Source organism: Artemia sp. Qi Xiang Cuo, chromosome 3 (assembly GCF_049724085.1).
Source record: "Artemia sp. Qi Xiang Cuo chromosome 3, ASM4972408v1, whole genome shotgun sequence".
NCBI classification, from domain to species: domain Eukaryota; kingdom Metazoa; phylum Arthropoda; class Branchiopoda; order Anostraca; family Artemiidae; genus Artemia; species Artemia sp. Qi Xiang Cuo.
This window is the reverse complement of record NC_142796.1, coordinates 78,606,138-78,625,380: the sequence shown is the minus strand read 5'-3', so window position 1 is coordinate 78,625,380 and position 19,243 is coordinate 78,606,138. Positions and strand designations below refer to the sequence as shown.

The window sequence follows — 19,243 nt, the reverse complement described above, 5'->3', positions numbered from 1 at the left end:
ACCAACAAGTAAAGAAAAAACAAACGGAATTAGGCAACTGAGTCTCTCAAACCCTGTAAAGCTCTTTTAAAAGATACAAAAACTACTTTTTTAACACAAAAATGTCGTTTTTAATGACCATCAAGTAAAGAAAAAACACACGGAATTAGGCCACTGAGTCTCTCAAACCCATTAAAGCTCTTTTAAAATAAACAAAAACTACTTATTTAAAACAAAAATTTCGTTTTTAATGACCATCAAGTAAAGGAAAATCACACGGAATTAGGCAACTGAGTCTCTCAAACCCCTTAAAGCTCTTTTAAAAGATATAAAAACTACTTATTTTAAAAAAAAATACAAGCAAGCAAATAACATGGGAATTCCTATACACGCAAGCAAATAACTGAGTTATTTTTACGTCACAATTTTTCAACTTAAAATCATTCTAATTATAGCATCCCATTCCTGCGTCAAATCTATTAAGTATAATAGCATATTCTTTGTATTGTTGATGCAAGCATCCCATTCTTTAATTACCCGTGAGGCATTCTTAACCATCGCAATACCTTTACGCAAATATCTTTTCGCAAAAAATTCGCAAATCTCGTAAACTAAAGAAGTAATTACCCTTTTCAAAAAACAATAGTCCTTCTATTAATGAACCCATGAAACGAAACCAGTCTTATAGCGTCACACAATCTCGCTCCTAGTTCCAAAAATGAAATGCATTTAGATTTCTAGTTCCTGATATACAAGTTTTTTTTTTTAGGTTAAATCCGTGGTCATTCATCTGTAAGTTGATTAGTAGGTTTTTTTTTTTTTAACTTGGCTAATAGGTAAAAACCTGTTTGGTACGGGGGCCCCTTGTAATTCATTAGAAGGACTATACTTTTGTGTCCAGATTTTTAAAAGAGTCTATTTTTTTAAATGTTGCTGAAATTTTTTTTTCAGCCTACAAATAGCAGGCCGAACTATAAATTCTTAAAAAAACGAAAAATTTAAAGTATTATTTTCTTTTACCCTGAATATAAAACGAACAGAAATTAACTGTTTCCGCAAAGTAATTTTTTCAAAGAAAAGTAAAGAACTCCATTAAACAACAAATGAGCAAAATTAAAATCAAATAATCTACCAAGCGTGAAACTACCACAAATCAGCATCGATAAATAAACGAACCCCAAAACAAACAGAAATTACAATAAATAACCGCGTCAAACTCAAAACGAGCCGAAATTAACATAAGTAGGGCTCAAAACCCCCATCCCTTCCCAAGGCCAGAGCATAAATTGCACTTTACAAGAAAAAATACAAATGAATATGCATTGTCAGTTTAATACACATATACTGATATTTAGTAACCAAAATGTTAATAATATTTGATTTATTAAAGTTATAAAAGTAAAAACATTTATATTTTTTCAGTAAAGTGAAAATCATGCTCTGCCTTGGGAAGCCCTAGGGGTTTTGAGCCCAACTCATGTTAATTTCTGCTCGTTTTGAGTTTGACTCGGTTATTTATTGTAATATTTGTTCGTTTTGGGTTTCATTTATTTATTGATGCTGATTTATGGTATTTTCCCGCTAGGTAGATTATCTAGAACTAGAATAGAAATATATCTATAGAAATCAATTACATTTTTTTGCACAGTTAGTATAGCACACCGAAGTTTAAGTAGCCTTCAATTTTGACTTGAAATGTTATAACTTGACCACTTCTTTCAGAAAAGAATTTTGGAGGGTTATTCCATTTTGATAAGAAAAGGGAGCAAAGGTGCAGTTTAGTTCTTCCTGTATTGTAGGGCACAGGGGCTCTATGGTAAAGGTGTGTGTTTGTTGTCCCTTATAAAACGACTTATTTCAGCAGATACAAAGAAGAAGCCCATTTTCGGCATTCTGTGGGACCCCAAGGTCCAATACTAGCATCAGATCCCGCGAGTGGCAGTTTACGCTCGTCAAGTTCTGGCTATACCAGCCACATGTGCCCCAGCTAAACGGCTTTTTAGCACGACAGGACTGATAGTGACTGCAAAAAGATCAATGGATCCAGGCGGAGCGAACTAACTCAATTTTGTTACATCAGTTGTAACTGAAGTTATGTAATCGCTGATTTAAAATAGTTGGTGTTGTTAAGCCATGGTATCTGACATGTATACAGTGTTTTTTTTCGATGTTGTTATTTGTTTTGTTTTTTCACTTCCTTTTCGTATGTATTTGATGAACAGGAGATGTTTGAACTTCAAACTTTGAAAGTTATACACACATTAGTCCAAATAATTAACAAGAAAGAAATGACTAAACACGGGATTTTATAGGAACAATGCGATGTTAAACATAAACACAACAAGTAAGTAAGTCAAGTAAGTCATGTTGTTCTTGTATGTTTTTAGCCAACCATTTAAAAATCCTTACTAAGATCAAGGTTTAACGTGCTTGGTGAAGTGGAATTTTTATTATTATTTTTAATCGGAAAAATCTGCGCGCCGGGGCGTGCCGCCGGTCTAAAATCGGCGGCGCGCCGCCAAAAAATTTCGGCGCGTCGGATGGCGCGCCCCCGCCGATACTAAATCACACATTCGCCGCCGTCATGTCGGCGTGGCGCGGCTTCGGGGACTAGTTATACTTTTATCACATTACGTTCATTTTTAAGGCTTGAGATAAAAACTGAAACCTTAGCGGAGACAGTGGTGGGAGGAAGTCCCCCCCCCCTCACATGCATAATTGAGTAGCCACAGAGAAGGTAAAACAACTTAACTAAAGCAGTCATTTAAATATGTCTTTTTTCAATAGACCTAAATAATATCGTCCAAAGGAACCCGAATAACTATCCTTTACATTTCCACTGCCTTTTTGTTTCTGTCATTTTCGGATGTACAAATTCAAATAGTATCGAATAGGTTTAGTCGTCCCCTCCTTGAATAATCCGCATTTGGAAAACCCACCCCTGGGAAAATCCTCCCGCCTCAAAGAAAATTTTATTTTCCTGCTGATAAGTACCCCGCGTTAAATTTCACCCAGGAAAAATTTTGCAGATGTGGACTATGCTCCCAAAACATATTCCCCTCAGATAATTTCAGATATTCATAAAAATGGACACAGAAATTTCTACTCAACTTTTTAGGTCAGAAGCAATGCTATAGCGTATAGCGTATGCTATAGCGTATGAATTAATACTCATTTATTTTTCCAGGGGCACTTTAGGTGGAAGAGGTGGTCGCATAAACTTTGGAACGGGGTTCATTGAATTACAAATTAAAAGTTACAGTGCCCTTACACTAGGCGCGGATCCAGGATTTTTTAGGGGGGGGGCTCAAAATAAGTTGATCTGATAAACTTGCGTTAGGAGCAAGTTTAATTAACGCAATCTTGCTTTAATTAAGCAAATTACATTACTTTAGACTACGTTGGGGGGGGCCCTCGCCCCTCCCCTGGATCCGCCACTGCCTTACACTCTCTGTTTCTTTCCTTGTTAGGGAGGAAAGCAGATGCCTAATAGGTGTGTGTTAATACCAAAACATTCTAACTCTCTTTGGGCCTTCAGGTATAAACAGAATTAGTTCAAAGGGAGGGGTGGGGAAAAAGGGCGTGGGGCGGTATTTGCCCTTCGATCGATTTTGACTCGTAAGAGTTGGACTAGAACTTCCAATTTCCAATCAAATGAGCCCCCTCTGAAGTTTATACGATAATCCCTTCCTGCCTCCGGGCCCTGGGGGGGGGGGGGTGTCGACGCCAGAGTTTTGTTACTGAACCTTTCAACTATTTTTAACAAAATTTGTATCTGATGCATTTAGGGTGTGGAGGAGAGGGGGGCTATTTGCCCTCATATCTCTTTTGACTCTTAAAAATTGAACAAGAACTTTCAATTTCCAGTCAAATGAGCCCTCTCTAAAGTTTATACGAGTATCCCTTCCATAAAAAGTAATATGAAGGATTCAGAGAATCCTTAAATTACAACCCTTGCCCTGAGGGCTGTGAGGGAGTTGTCATCCTCAAAGACCTAGTTTCCAGACCTTAAAACTACGTTTAATAAAATTACTGTCTCAAAATTTTATGTGGATGTGTTTGGGGAAAAGGTGGGCGTGAGAGGGGGGTTAGTTGCCCTCCAATCACTTTCGACTATTAAAAAGGGCACTATCGCTTTGAATTTCCAATCGAATGAGCCTTTTTTGAGGTTTCTACGACAACGCCTTCTATAAAAACCTTATATGCCCCAGGGCATATCTTAAAACCCTTGCCCTAAGGGTTGTGGAGGAGTGTCCTCCTCAAAAACATATTTCCTATGTGAAAATCAACTACGCTGAACAAAATGGCTATCTCAAAATTTTGATTGGATGTGTTTGGGATAATGAGGGGCGTGGGGGGGGGGCTAGTTGCCCCCCAATCACTTTCGACTATTAAAAAGGGCACTAGCCCTTTGAATTTCTAGTCGAATGAGCCTTTTTTGAAGTTTCTACGAAAACGCCTTCTATAAAAACCTTATATGCCCCCAGGGCATAACTTAAAACCCCTGCCCTGAAGGTCGTGGGGGAGTGTCCTCCTCAAAAGAATATTTTCTATCTGGAAATCAACTACGCTGAATAAAATGCCTATCTCAAAATTTTGATTGGATGTGTTTGGGGAAATGATCGGCGTGGGGGGGGGGCTAGTTGCACTCCACTCACTTTTGACTGTTAAAAAGGGCAATAACCCTTTAATTTCCAATCGAATGAGCCTTTTTTTAAATTTAGAAAACAACGCCTTCTATAAAAACCTACGCTGCCCCCAGGGCATAACCTAAACCTTTTGCTTTGAGGGTTGTGGGGGAGTGTCATCCTCAAAAATATATTTTCTCTCTGAAAATCAACTATGCTGAACAAAATGGCTATCTCAACATTTTGAATGGATGTGTTTGGGGAAATGATGGGCGTGGGGGGGGGTAGTTACACTCCAATCATTTTCGACTAATAAAAAGGGCACTAGCCCTTTAATTTCCAATCAAATGAGCCTGTTTTGAAGTTTATACGACAACTCCTTCTACAGACACCTTATATGCCCCCAGGGCATAACTTAAAACCCTTGCCTTGAGGGTTGTGGGAGATTGTCCTCCTCAAAAACATATTTTCTATCTGAAAATCAACTACGCTGAATAAAATAGCTATCTCAAAATTTTGATTGGATGTGTTTGGGGGAATGATGGGCGCGGGGGGGGGGGGGTAAGTTACCCTCCAATCATTTTCGACTATTGAAAAGGGCACTAGAACTCTCGATTTCCAATCGAATGAGCCCCCTTTGAAGCTTCTACGACGGCCCCTTCAATATGAAGTGCCTCTGGGAAAAAAATAATAATAATAAAACATTGGAGCCGTATGGTCTTTACTATAGGCAACGCTGCAGCGTTGCCTCTGATATTTATCGATAAGAAAATCCCATTGTAGAGGTTGTGATGGCTTCAGTTATGTGGAAGATCAAAAGTCTCACAGAATTTCCATCCATACAAACAATAATACTCCTTTTCATCCAACCAAAATTCTTTAGTAGTAATATTAACAAGGACTTTTCACCAAAGTTACTAGGACAACTAGAACCCCTCCCATGCCACTTTTTTCCCAAAATCGTCTGATAAAAATTATGAGACAGCTTTTTTGTTCGGAATTTTTGTAAGCCCCAATAACTATGTCTTTGGAAATAAAACGACTCCCTAAAGCCCCTGGGGAAAGGTTTTTAGATTATGATATATTTTTCGGGTAGGTCGGGGAGGACGAATTTTCTGTTGGCAGAAATTTCCATGGAGAGGGAAGTTTTCAGGGGGTGAGCTTTTCAGGGGAAATTTTACACTGAGTGAATTCGCCAGAATTGAACTGTCCAGAGATTTAGTCCAGAATTGAACTCCCTTAGACTACGGGAGGAGGATTTTTCCGTGGAGGTGGAGCCAGGGATCCTGGCGTTATCTAAAAAACGACCAGAAATTAAACAAAAAAAACAAGTTTTTTCAACTGAAAGTAAGGAGCAGCATTAAAACTTAAAACGAACAGAAACTACTGCGTTTATGAGGAGGATTTCCCCTCCTCAACACTTAGCTCTTTACGCTAAAGTTTGAATCCCCCCCCCCTAATTCTTCAAAACGACTCCTGAAACACAAGGGTCGTTTAATTAGAACAACAATTAACTTTTTTTTTTATTGCCGAATACTCCAGCGTGAAGAGTGAGATGTTGAGGAGAGGGAAACCCCCTCAAAACTTCTGTTCGTTTTAAGATTTAATGTTGTTCCTTAATTCAAGTTGAAAAAACTTGTTTTTTATTTCTTTATTTGTTGAAGCTTAGAGAATAACATTTTTCTAAAGGCAATGGAAAAAGTATGTCAATTAAAGCAAAAGCAAATAAAAATGAAAAAAGATAGTAATTACAAAAAATACACAAAACAACAGCCTACTTACAAAAATTAAGATATAAACTCCTAGAATTCAGTTCTGTTGAGCAATGCCGAATCGTTGAACGGATATTTTTTAGCAATATCGACAGTTTTGAACTTGGTTATGAAACACCAAAATATTTAAAGCCTTTAGACTCAGTGTTTATAAAAAGTGACGTATTATCAAAATAGTTTGTTCAAAGTAAAACACTAAAACTAAAATTAAGAAACTCAAATAAAAAATTTTAATTTAATTTTGTAAAAAATTGAATCTTTTTCAAAGTGAAAACTAGATGAATACAATCACTCCTGGAAAAAAAATAATGGTAAAAAACACAAAAAACGTGTCCGTTCAGGTTGAAAATACAGAAATTCCCAGTATTCCGTTCAGAGGGAGCACTTCTGATTATAATGGCTTCACATATCAACTCATGGGTACTCTTGCAATAAAAGGAAAAGTTGACGGCATATTTTTTTTACCGGAATTTACATTTTTCCCATGGTTTATCCCTATTCTGCTGTTTTCTTTGGTTTCCTTATAATTACTTTATATTCCCAAATTTACAGAGGGGCCATGCCCCCCCATGACGGCGCCCATGTTAGGCCAATCAGACTAATGTACAAAAAATATTAAAAGGATTTGTCCTTTTGACATTGGTCCCTCCTCTAACAAAGGGGGGCTAAAAAAAGGCCATTTTTTCGATTGGCCGAAAACTAATATGAAAAATTTGGCATAGGGAAAATAAAAAGAATATTACTCCCCTCAAGATGCAGCTCAAAAAGGGTCAGAAAAGGGCTAAAAAACTTTTTTCAGAAAAACTTCAAATAGAAGGGGCTATCTTAGAAACTTGGGGGGGGGGTCATTCAATTTGAAATTGAAAGTCCTAGTGTCCTTTTTTAAGACCGAAAGCTATCGGAGTGCAATCAGCCTCCTTCTTGGTGTCCTTTCTGCTATCCGGCCTTCCTCTAGCCCCTATGATATTGAATTAAAATTTTGAGATAGCAGTTTGGTTCAAACACTTCTAAATATTTAAAAGGTTTGCTTTCGGGGTTCATATCCCCCCCCCCAAAGTCCCAGTGTTAGCCTTTATCTTACCCTGCTATGATAACCCAACCATAAGAAACACGAAAAAAGAATTAAAATAAAATAAAATGTGAAAACAAATAGTATAGGATATTCCACACCACGTATTCTGCGTATATTTTGGAATACTCGTAGAATATTCTTCGGGGAGAATTTTACATGGGGGGGAGGGGGGAGGATTTACTCGGAGGAATACGTCTAGCACCATTTATGTCAGTTTTAAAACTCAAAACAAATTTGATAGCACTTTAAGCCTGTCGCATAAAACAAGGTTTTTCTGACACTTTACAGCAATACATTCATATGCCGTCTTGAGCTATTTTAGATGAAATAAAATATTTTACCTAGGATCCGGCAAAAGAATTTTCTTGCTTGCCCTAGCAGCAGGGGTACATTTGGATTTTTCCATTGCCATTAGATATGAAACATCGGCTAGAACTGCTTCTAAATCCGCCATCGTAATGTCCACAGATAATCCAACAAGCCGATCACTATACCACAACAACCAAGACGGAAGTCTTCTCAATGGTGCAATTACTCATCACTAGATTAAATACTATAGCACATTATTGTAATCTTAAGCATCTTAATTATTCCATCTGAAAAATAACATAGTTTAAATCCACGTCTCGACCAAAGCCTATTATTACCACAAAAACTGTTTCTTCAGATCAATTTTAGTTCATATTCTCCGCAGAAAAATTTTACGATATCTCCTCTTAAAGGGTCTCGGACACATGTACCCAACGCTGTATCCAGGATTTTTGTTCGGGAGGGTTATTTTTTCGAGGGGAAGGGGTACAAAAACTTTAAAAAACACATCAAAATTTATTTACATGCATTTTTGTTACGTTTTTACGAGTCAGACAAAATTTCCGGGGGGAGGGGGCAAACCCCCATGAACACGGCCTTATATGTACCAATGTGTCTTAAGCTTTAGCACACAATACATTTAAGTTTTAATAGCCTGGTTTTAATACATTCTAATATATTTTTTTGTTCCAAAAGAACTCTTGTCATTTTCTGTGTGTCGGTATATATTGAAAAATTATTTCAAAAATCCTACTGGAAAAATTGATGGTACTTATTGGTTATATAATAAACACTCGAGAATTTCGATCGCGAATGATGCGAACATGACATGAGAAACTGGTCAAGCAACTTCTTTATACCAGAGGATTAGCTTTAGCTGGGTTGGAAAATAAATTGTAGCTATATTTTGTTCAAGTATTTAGTTGGTATTTTGTTTTTGTTAGGTTGAATAGGTTTGTTTAGGAACATGACATGAAAAACTGGTCAAGCAACTTCTTTTAACCAGAGAATTAGCTTTAGCTGGGTTGGAAAACAAATTGTAGCTATATTTTATTTAAGTATTTAGTTGGTATTTTGATTAAGTTAGGTTAGACTAGGTTTCTTAAACTTAGGTATTTAATATATGCTTTACCCCTCCCCCACCCCCTAATTTGCCAATAAATAGCCCCAAATTGTTTCTAAAAAATTATATTTTCATCGTAATGCAGTTTTATTTAATTAGCATTAACCAAACTTCACTTTTCAAGTGTTTATTATATAACCGATATGTACCGAATTAATTTAATAAAGCAAATAGGATAAAAAACGAAAATAAACTATTGATCTTTCTTGTTATTCATCTTTTTCAATAAGATAAGACAAGATTTACTCATTATGAAATACACACACACAATATATCATTTTACTATTTCCCCCAAATGCTCTTTGGCCTGTAAAAAAGGGGGAAGACAAACGAGTCATTTACTCAGAGAATAAAAATTAAAATAATCACTTACTCACAGAGAGAAGAACAAAAAGGAGAAAAGAAGAAAATATAAATAAATAAAACTTTAGAAAACAAAACTAAATAGATTGAATAGACTAAATTAATTAAGTAGATTAGTAGATTAAATAGACTCCAATAAAATAATAACAAACATATATAAAAATAAATAGATAAAATAACTTCTAAGAAGCCAAAGAAATAAAAACAAATTGAACAAACCGAATGAGTGGCACCTTCGAGCAGATTCAGGCAACTAATTCCACACAATATTACTCGCAATTAAAGGATTATCTGACCTTACACAAGGAGTAAAAGGAACTTGAATATGATTTTTGGTATTACGAAGATTATAATTATTCTGATCAAGGGTAAAAGATGGTGGAACATCCAGGGGATGGGAGAGGTCACCATGAAGCTGAGAAAAAGTAAAATATGCACACGAAATAATATACAGTGACTCGAGATCAATTAATGGGATAACTCCTGAACGATTAGTTTCATTAATGAGGTTGTCTGAGGTTGTCTTTGAGTGATCTTAACAGTGAAGGAATACATACTATTGGACAGTAAGAAACGTAAGACTAAATCAAGCAGTGAAAAAGGATTTTCAAAATTGATCCAGGAAAAGTATGTTTTAAGTTTCCTTAAAATACCCAGACACTTGCATATCTTCGTTTTAATCAAATCAATGTGATGTTTGAAAGACAAGTTTTGATCAACAAGAATGCCCAAACAACAAACATATCGATCTTTAGATCTATGAATTATCCTATTTGGCTGGTGAATTTCAAATAACTAGGGATAAATATAAGGGATAAATAAATACACGTGAAAACATAATAAAACTGGACTTAGGAAAATTTAGGGTAAGATAATTAGCATCAAGCCATAAAATTACTCTCTCAAACAAATGTTCTAAATTTAATCTAAGCTCCGATTCGCAATTTCCCGAAGTGCCAAGTGTGCTGTCATCAGCAAAATCAACAAGAACATCAGAAGATGGCGAACAGTTGGCACTATGGACAAGGGAAGGCTTAGGATGGCAAAATCTACAACAACTACTAAGGCAATTACTTTTTTACTATATAAAAAAGATCATTTACATAAATCAAAAATAGCACAGGTCCTAAAACTGATCCCTGAGGGACGCCAAAATTTACTTCTGAGGGTTAACGGGAAATTGGATCATAAATTAACCTATCATTCAATAAGACTGAAACCAATAAGCTTGATTATTGGAATCATCCAATAAGCTTGATCTTGAATCATCCAATAAGGATGATTCTCAAGTTCCCTCTTTTTGTTGGAGGGGTGGGAGAGGGAGGCGAGAGAAGATATTTATTTGTTTTTGGGTTGGGTTATATTAGGGTCCGAGGATATAAAAGATAATAAAAGAAAATATTATATTTTTTTTAAGTGTTTTTCTTTTTTTCGGGTTTTTGTCCGGCATGCAGTAATGCATTGGATTGTGTTTTTTAAATGAGAAGTTTGTTTATTTATTTGTTGTAACCCGTTTGTAAGTAAAAAAAAAAGAAGCTATATATTAAAGCCGAATAATTATGATCAGTGATAGAGTACGCCTAAGAGGATTATCGGTAGTAAAAAAAAGGGACAGATAGGCCAAATAATTTGGCTACGTTGCACAAGCTGAACCTATAGATTTATTACCGAAGAAGGATAAATTTGAAAATCGAGCGTAACTAGAAATTTCAAACAGTTCGTGGTAACAAACTGTAAGTAAGGAGCGACCCGGCTCACTAGTAACCAAAACCCTAAAAAGCGGAGTTTTGATGCCAGTACAGGCACGTACGCAGGAATTTGTTTCGGGGGGGGCCAATTTGCTTCGGGGGGGGCAAATCCTTCAAACCCATTATTCTGTGAGAAAAATCAGAAAATTATGGGAAAATGAAAAAAATCGTGAGATTTCGGGGGGGCCCAGGCCCGGTGGCCCCCCCCCCCCCTGCGTACGTCCCTGTGCCAGTAGATACATAAAAAAAATCGGATTTTTATGCTGATTTCAAATATTTAAGTATTACCAAGTTTAGTCTTACCCATCAAAAGTTACGAGCCTGAAAAAATTTGCCTTGTTTTCGAAAAAAGGCGTAAACTCCCCCCAAAAATGATAGAATCTTAATGAAAATCAAACCATCATATTCAGCATATCAGAGAACCCTACTGTAGAGGTTTCAAGCTCTTATCTGCAAAAATGTGGAATTTTGCATTTTTTGCCAGAAGAAAGATCACGGATGCGTGTTAATTTGTTTGTTTGTTTGTTTCTTTTTTTTGTTTTTTTTTCATGGGTGATCGTATAGATCCAGTGGTCATAAAATATCGCGAAGGGGCTCATTCAAACGGAAAATAATAGTTCTAGTGCCCTTTTTAAGTGACCAAAAAAAGTGGAGGGCAACTAGGTCCCCTCCCATGCTCATTTTTTCCCAAAGTCACCTGATCAAAATTTTGAGATAGCCGTTTTGTTCAGCATAGTCGAAAAACTAATAAATATGTCTTTGAGAATGACTTAATCCCCCCCCCAGTCCCCGGGGAAGGGCTCCAAGTTATGAACTTTGCCAATTGTTTACATATAGTATTTGTTACTTGGAAGTATGAGTAGAGATGCCCTAATATCTCCCAGGACTCACCCCTGCTGCCACCTATAACTTTTTTTTAACACCAAATATGGGCATAGCCTCCCTAGGGAGAACACGTGGTTAATGGGGCCAATGACCTCTTTTTCCATGGTCTCTTTCTCCAGGTGTGTTTTTGGCACGCTCTCAGCGAATGTTATGATCCAGAAATAGTATTTGTTGTTGTTTCCGAGGCAAATGTCAAGGTCAATGTTGTTGTTATTGTTGTAATTGCACGCTCTCAGCGAATGTTTTGATCCAGAAATAGTATTTGTTGTTGTTGCTCTAGGCAAATGTTATGAGTTTCCCGGAAACAGTTAGATCACGTGTTTCCTTCTCAGCCAATCAACGAGTCGGTTACATCCCCCTTCTCAACCAATCAGAGGGCTTGTTACATATGATTTTCCCCGTTACAAAACAATTCGCCCTTGAGATTTCGTATATAATGGACATGCAATGTGATTAAATTATCAGAAAGTATTTTGACACAGTGCAAACAACTAGAATGGATAGAACAATTAACATAATTGATGAGCTTGAGGCCTTGGCAGCCGCAATTAGCAATGTAAGTGCATTTTTATTTTCAAACGAATTTTCCTTGGACATCCTCCAGTATATTCAGCTAAAAAGTAAATATTTTCCATTACCCCAAACCCCCCCCCCCCCAAACCATTGTTTTACAATCAAATTCTCGCAAAAAGAAATACCATTTCGATAAATTCCTTCCCTCTATCTTTCCAGCTAAATCCCCCCCCCCACCATTGTTTTACAATCAAATTCTCGCAAAAAGAAATACCCTTTCGTTAAATTCCTTGCTTATATATTTCAAGCTAAAGCGATCACTGACTTCTGTCAATTTTTAATGAAAATGCCGCTCTGGTTTTGACATAATGCTCTAAGTGAGGTTAAAATTAGCTGTCACCCCTTTTCCTATGTGTTTAAGAGCGCGGCAGCCAAAGTCACAAGGAACTGTTTCTCCGTCAAAATTAAATACATAAAATATTTTCTTTTACCAACAAAACCTACCCCCCCCCTCTCACTGTTTTACAACAAAACTCTCGCAAAAAGAAATAATTATCCTTTCGTTAAATTTATTCATTTTTTAGTGTTATATATCCTAGCTAAAAGCGACCATTGACTTCTGTCAATTTTTAATGAAAATGCCACTCTGGTTTTTACATAATGCTCTACGCGAGGTTAAAATTAGCTGTCACCCTTTTCAGGTGTGTTCACGCTATCGATCTAGTCAAAGGGTTTTGTTTTGGCTGTCAAATTAAAACATTTTCAAGCAAAAAGAGATTGTTGTATATTAAGCTTGTAGATTCCTAACCTTATATTTGTCAGAGAGCCGGTGAAAGAGATTATTTTCAAATTAAGTTTAGCAATATATTTAGAACATTATGTGAAAGGGAGGAGGGGGCAATACAGTGCTTCTAACAGCTTCGTTGAAAGTAAATTAGGTAGAGGGGGAGGGCAATGTCTTCAATTCTACCGCCATCAGTGTAAAATGAAAACAAACTATTTCTTCGCATTAAAAGTAAGGGAATTGTATTTGTCGGAGATCCGGTGAAATATATTTATTTTCAAATTAATTTTAACAATAAATTCAGACCATTATGTGAACGGGGGGCGGGGGCAATACATTGCTTCTAAAAGCTTCGTTGTACGTAAATTATGTAAAGGGGGAGGGTAATGCCTTCAATTCTACCGCCATCAGTGTAAAATGAAAACAAACTATTACTTCGCATTAAAAGTAAGGGCATTGTATTTGTCTGAGAAGCGGTGAAAGAGATTATTTTCAAATTAAGTTTAACAATATATTTAGAACATAATGTGAAAGGGAGGAGGGGGCAATACATAACTTCTAACAGCTTCGGTGTAAGTAAATTATTTAAAGGGGCAGGGTAATGCCTTCAATTCTACCGCCATCAGTGTAAAATGAAAACAAACTATTTCTTCGCATTAAAAGTAAGGGCCTTGTATTTGTCGGAGAAGCGGTGAAAGAGAGTTATTTTCAAATTAAGTTTAACAATATATTTAGAACATTATGTGAAAGGGGGGAGGGGGCAATACATTGCTTCTAACAGCTTCGTTGTAAGTAAATTATGTAACGGGGGAGGGCAATGCCTTCAATTCTACAGCCATCAGTGTAAAATGAAAACATACTATTTCTTCGCATTAAAAGTAAGGGCCTTGTATTTGTCAGAGAAGAGATGAAAGAGATTATTTTCAAATTAAGTTTAACAATATATTTAGAACATTATGTGAAAGGGGGGAGGGGGCAATACATGGCTTCGAACAGCGGCGGTGTAAGTAAATTAAGTAACGAGGGAGGGCACTGCATTCAATTCTACCACAATCAGTTTAAAAATAAAACAATCTATTTAGTCTCATTAAATGTATGCTCCGTTTTTTGGTCTGAGATGTGACGAAAGAGATAAATTTAAAATTAAGTTTAAAAAACATGTTAGACATGTATGTGAAAGTGTGGAGTTGGCAATACAATGATTTTCACAGCTTCGGTGTAAGTAATTTATTTAAAGGGGGAGAGCAATACATCGCTTCTAACAGCTTCGTTGTAAAGTAAAAACAAAGTATTTCTTCGCATTAAAAGTAAGGGGGGATTTGGTGTGTAGCCATGTACACCCATGGACAAGAAAACTAATGTGTAAATATATGCATGTTTTTATTTTTTTTCAAGCTTTCAATGATTTTTCTTTTATATTCCCTGGCGTGAATGCAGTATTTTTGCTGGGGGAGGGGGTTAGCACTTTTAATAGTGACAAAATAGAAAAGATAATTGTTTCTTAACTTAATTTCTTTTTCGTCATTTAGTGATTTTAGCTATAACATTTGAATAAAAGTTAGTAAGATATGCCTTTCGATTTAATAAAACGAATGATTAACTCAATGAGAGTTTAGACCTAGTGTGGGTTAATTTTACTAAATTTATGTGGGGAGATTATGGGTTTTTTGCTTTAATAAAATTAGATAAATAATTTTCTAATCAAAATTATGGTTAATAATTTTCTTCCTATAAAATAAAGGGAATCATTATTTCAATACTAAATTTTTTCTCTTCTTTAAGGACATTTATGATGAATGTGTCCCTCCACCTGAAAAAAGAGCAAGGGAGGATGAGGCTTCTCCTTTAAGACCATCAATTATCAAATACACTGGCCCATCCAACCCCCATATCGGCTATTCAAGACCGACGCTGCCTGCACAAGCCGCAGCCCAATCTATACAAGAATGTTACGCCGCCGGCCCGTCCACCTTCCATCATACGTTGCCTGGGTCTTCAAGAGCTGCCCCACTTATGCAAGGTCAGGAAGTGGCCCTCCAGCATGCACTACCTGGTCCTTCGGCCACGCAAGCCCAGACGGATTATACAAATGTAAGCATTTTTTCCTACCTATCTATTTCTTCCAATGTTTTTTTCTTTTTCAATCCCAATATACACTTATCTCAGCGGGATATTAACCCCTCACCCCCCAACCATTGTTTTCTCTTCTCCCCCCCTCCCTCAGAGATATCTAAATATAATGTAATTTTTTTGCAAAGAAACCACTCTTTTCTAATCTTTGCTATCGCTTCGATATCTCATAAGTGAATATTTTTAGGTAATTTCTATTAATAATCACCGCCTTTGAAACTCAAAATGCTATTTTTTCTAATCTTTACTATTTTCTCTCTTGCTATCACATATATTTTTAGGTACCTTTGAAACTGAATGCTCTTTTTCACGTAATTTTGAGAGAGAGATTATCCCATCTGTCACATATTGACGTTCTAATTTACACTGAATATTTCTATCGTGCCAAAGATTTTAGTGAGGGGAAAGCGACTTAACGGTTCTCAACATTTTGAAGTTCAAACTCATTCATCTAACCTCCATAATTAAACTCATGTGTTTACTGAACCTGTATGGAATTAGAAATATTTCAACTTTTGAAGGGCATTATGTAAATGCGGACTGGGAAGAGCTGTGGGAGGTGTTGCATGAAGCGCTATCGGTCTAGTCAAAGGGTTTTGTTTTGGCTGTCAAATTAAAACAGTTTTAAGCAAAAAGAGAATTCTGTATATTAAGCTTGTAGTTTCATAACCTTGAATTTGTCAGAGAAGCGGTTAAATAGATTATTTTCAAATCACGTTTAACAATATATTTATAAGATTATGTGAAAGGGGGGAGGAGGCAATACATTGCTTCTAACAGCCTCGTCGTAAGTAAATTATGTAAAGGGGGAGGGCAATGCCTTCAATTCTACCGCCATCAGTGTAAAATGAAAACAAACTATTTCTTTGCAATAGAAGAAAGGGGGGATTTTCTTCAAACAAACTAGGCAGGCTTTTGAACGGCTCAGTGAGCCGTAATTCTCAGATTCAAAAGGCTGCGATATCGTGCGGGGGGGGGCGGGGGTATTTTTCCATGTCTTTTCTCAGGGATATTTTCCGTGGGGATTATTTTCCTCGGGGTGTTTTTTCTGGAGGTGGGGTAAATACCAGCTATCGTAAAAGGATATGGAAAGATAAAAAATACCGTTAATACTTTAAATGCATCAAACAAGGCATGCTCAATGCAGATTAAAACCAGAAAAGAACAGAAACGCATAAAAATAAGAAATTATGCCGACTTATATAGGCTGGCTTTTGAACGGCTCAGTGAGCCGTAATTCTCAGATTCAAAAGGATGCGATATCTTTCGGTGGGGGGAGGGGGTATTTTTCCATGTCTTTTCTCAGGGATATTTTCCGTGGGGATTATTTTCCTCGGTGTGTTTTTTCTGGAGGTGGGGTAAATACCAGCTATCGTAAAAGGATATGGAAAGATAAAAAATACTGTTAATACTTTAAATTCATCAAACACGGCATGCTCAATGCATATTAAAACCAGAAAAGAACAGAAATGTATAAAACTAAGAATTTATGCCGACTTCTATAGCCTGGATTTTGAACGGCTCAGTGAGCCGTAATTCTCAGATTCAAAAGGATGAGATATCTGGCGGTGGGGGCAGGGGATATTTTTCCATGTCTTTTCTCAGGGATATTTTCCGTGGGGATTATTTTCCTCGGGGTGTTTTTTCTGGAGGTGGGGTAAATACCAGCTATCGTAAAAGGATATGGAAAGATAAAAAAATACCGTTAATACTTTAAATGCATCAAACAAGGCATGCTCAATGCAGATTAAAACCAGAAAAGAACAGAAACGCCTAAAAATAAGAAATTATGCCGACTTATATAGGCTGGCTTTTGAACGGCTCAGTGAGCCGTAATTCTCAGATTCAAATTCAAATTAGTATATTTCACGAAATTTTTTTACGTTGTGCTTTCTTAGTGATTAATGCTTTTCTAGACAAAATTATCTAGATGAGGGTACTAACTTTCTTTCTGTAAAAAAGGGGGCAAATTATTTTGATACTAATTTGTTTCTTCTTTTAAGGCAAATTGTGAAGAATGTGTGCCCCCTCCTTCCAAAAAAGCAAGAGATGACGAGGCAGCCCCAATGCGGCCTGGCAGAAAGTTAAAGAGAGAGTGGGCGGATAAATACAATGCCGAAGCTACGCAAGATCGTGAAATAGCCGACCCAACCGCGCAAGAACATAGCGCTGCCGCCCCGCCCGCCCTCCAACACACGTTACCTGGTCCTTCGGGCACCCAAGCCCAGACGGATTATGCAAATGTAAGCATTTTTTCCTACCTATCTATTTCTTCCAATGTTTTTTTCTTTTTAAATCCCAATATAAACTTATCGCAGTGAGATATTAACCCCTCACCCCCCCCCCATGGTTTTCTCTGCTCCCCCCTCCCTCGGAGATATCTAAATATAATGTAATTTTTTTGCAAAGAAACCACTCTTTTCTAATCTTTGCTATCGCTTCGATATTTCATAAGTGAATATTTTTAGGTAATTTCTATTAATAATCACCGCCTTTGAAACTCAAAATGCTATTTTTTCTAATCTTTACTATTTTCTCTCTTGCTATCACATATATTTTTAGGCACCTTTGAAACTGAATGCTCCTTTTCACGTAATTTTGAGAGAGAGATTATCCCATCTGTCACATATTGTCGTTCTAATTTACACTGAATATTTCTATCGTGCCAAAGATTTTAGTGAGGGGAAAGCGAATTAACGGTTCTCGACATTTTGAAGTTCAAACTCGTTCATCTAACCTCCATAATTAAACTCTTGTGTTTACTGAACCTGTCTGGAATTAGAAATATTTCAACTTTTTTGGGACATTATGTAAATGCCCGGGAATCGCGGAGCCCGGAATGCGCCGGTGGGTCCGGGAAGCGCCGGGGGAAGCGCCGCGGGTCCAAGAAGCGCCACGGGTCAGGGAAGCGCCACAGGATGCGCTGTGGGTCAGAGAAGCACCACAGGATGCGCTGCGGTCCAGAGAAGCACTACAGGATGCGCTGCGGGACCGAAAAGCATCGCAGGATGCGCTTCTATGTCATATCTTAGATTATCTTAAGTTGGAACTTTCAGTTGAATTAACCAAATGTTATTATGCAATAATCCAAATTTTAACAGTAGGGATGATTTGAACACTTTGAAAATAAGCTATTTTTTTTCATTTATAGATTGGACGACCATTGGTCCCCTACTCTCCGTCCAGTGAAGAAGGGGAGGAACCACCAGCGGAGTTTCAAGACAATGAAACATGGGACGATATCATTGAAGTACCTTTCGATATTGATGAGTTTTTAGCTGATTATATTAATGTAGAAGCTAGCACAGTTGAGCTGGTAGACTTGAGCCCGAACACTTTGCAGCTTTTAGATGATTTCACTGGGAACCCTCCTCTATCCCCCACTGATTACCTACTTCCACTTCAAACAACTGAAGTGGAACAGAGTCCAAATATTGTTGAACAACTGGGGGGAGGGGGTACATCTTTCCCTGATTTTCAATTGACCAACACAATTTTAAATAATATAGTTGTTTTCACTGCAACGTTTGGGGATCCCTTTAATACACTTATGGGGGGAAATTTTGTTTTTGATCCTGTAGAGATTGTGCATGCCTATGTAGATAAAATTCGTGCACTACTGGAGAAACAAATTCAATTGTGGGGGGTAGGGATTCAATTAAGGTGTCTATTGTTTTAAAGGTTTTTTATTTGAATGAGGGAAAAAGTGAGGTTTACTATCATTATGTACATTCCGAGATGCGTTTGGTTTATTCAAATTTGGAAAATTTTAAGGGAGTTTTTAGTGAGTGGGTAGGGCAAATTATCGCGCATCTCGAGAACTATAATGAAAATGGGAGTGGCTCAGTAGTTTTATTTATTGAAAATTTAACCGTAAATATTTGTAAATTTAAGAAAGATTTTATTTTAAGGGGGGGGGCAGGTGGGCATGAAAGGG

General features: G+C 37.0%; 1 protein-coding gene across 1 annotated transcript in view; it reads right to left on the bottom strand.

Moving 5' to 3' along the window:
* Gprk1 (G protein-coupled receptor kinase 1) overlaps positions 1-19,243 on the bottom strand; it is a 327,272-nt gene that overhangs the window by 253,248 nt on the left and 54,781 nt on the right. Inside the window, exon 2 of the mRNA XM_089086349.1 lies at positions 7,793-8,047. Within this exon, the coding sequence (XP_088942475.1) occupies positions 7,793-7,905 (113 nt within the window). The 5' untranslated portion in view covers positions 7,906-8,047. The remainder of the gene's footprint in view (positions 1-7,792; positions 8,048-19,243) is intronic.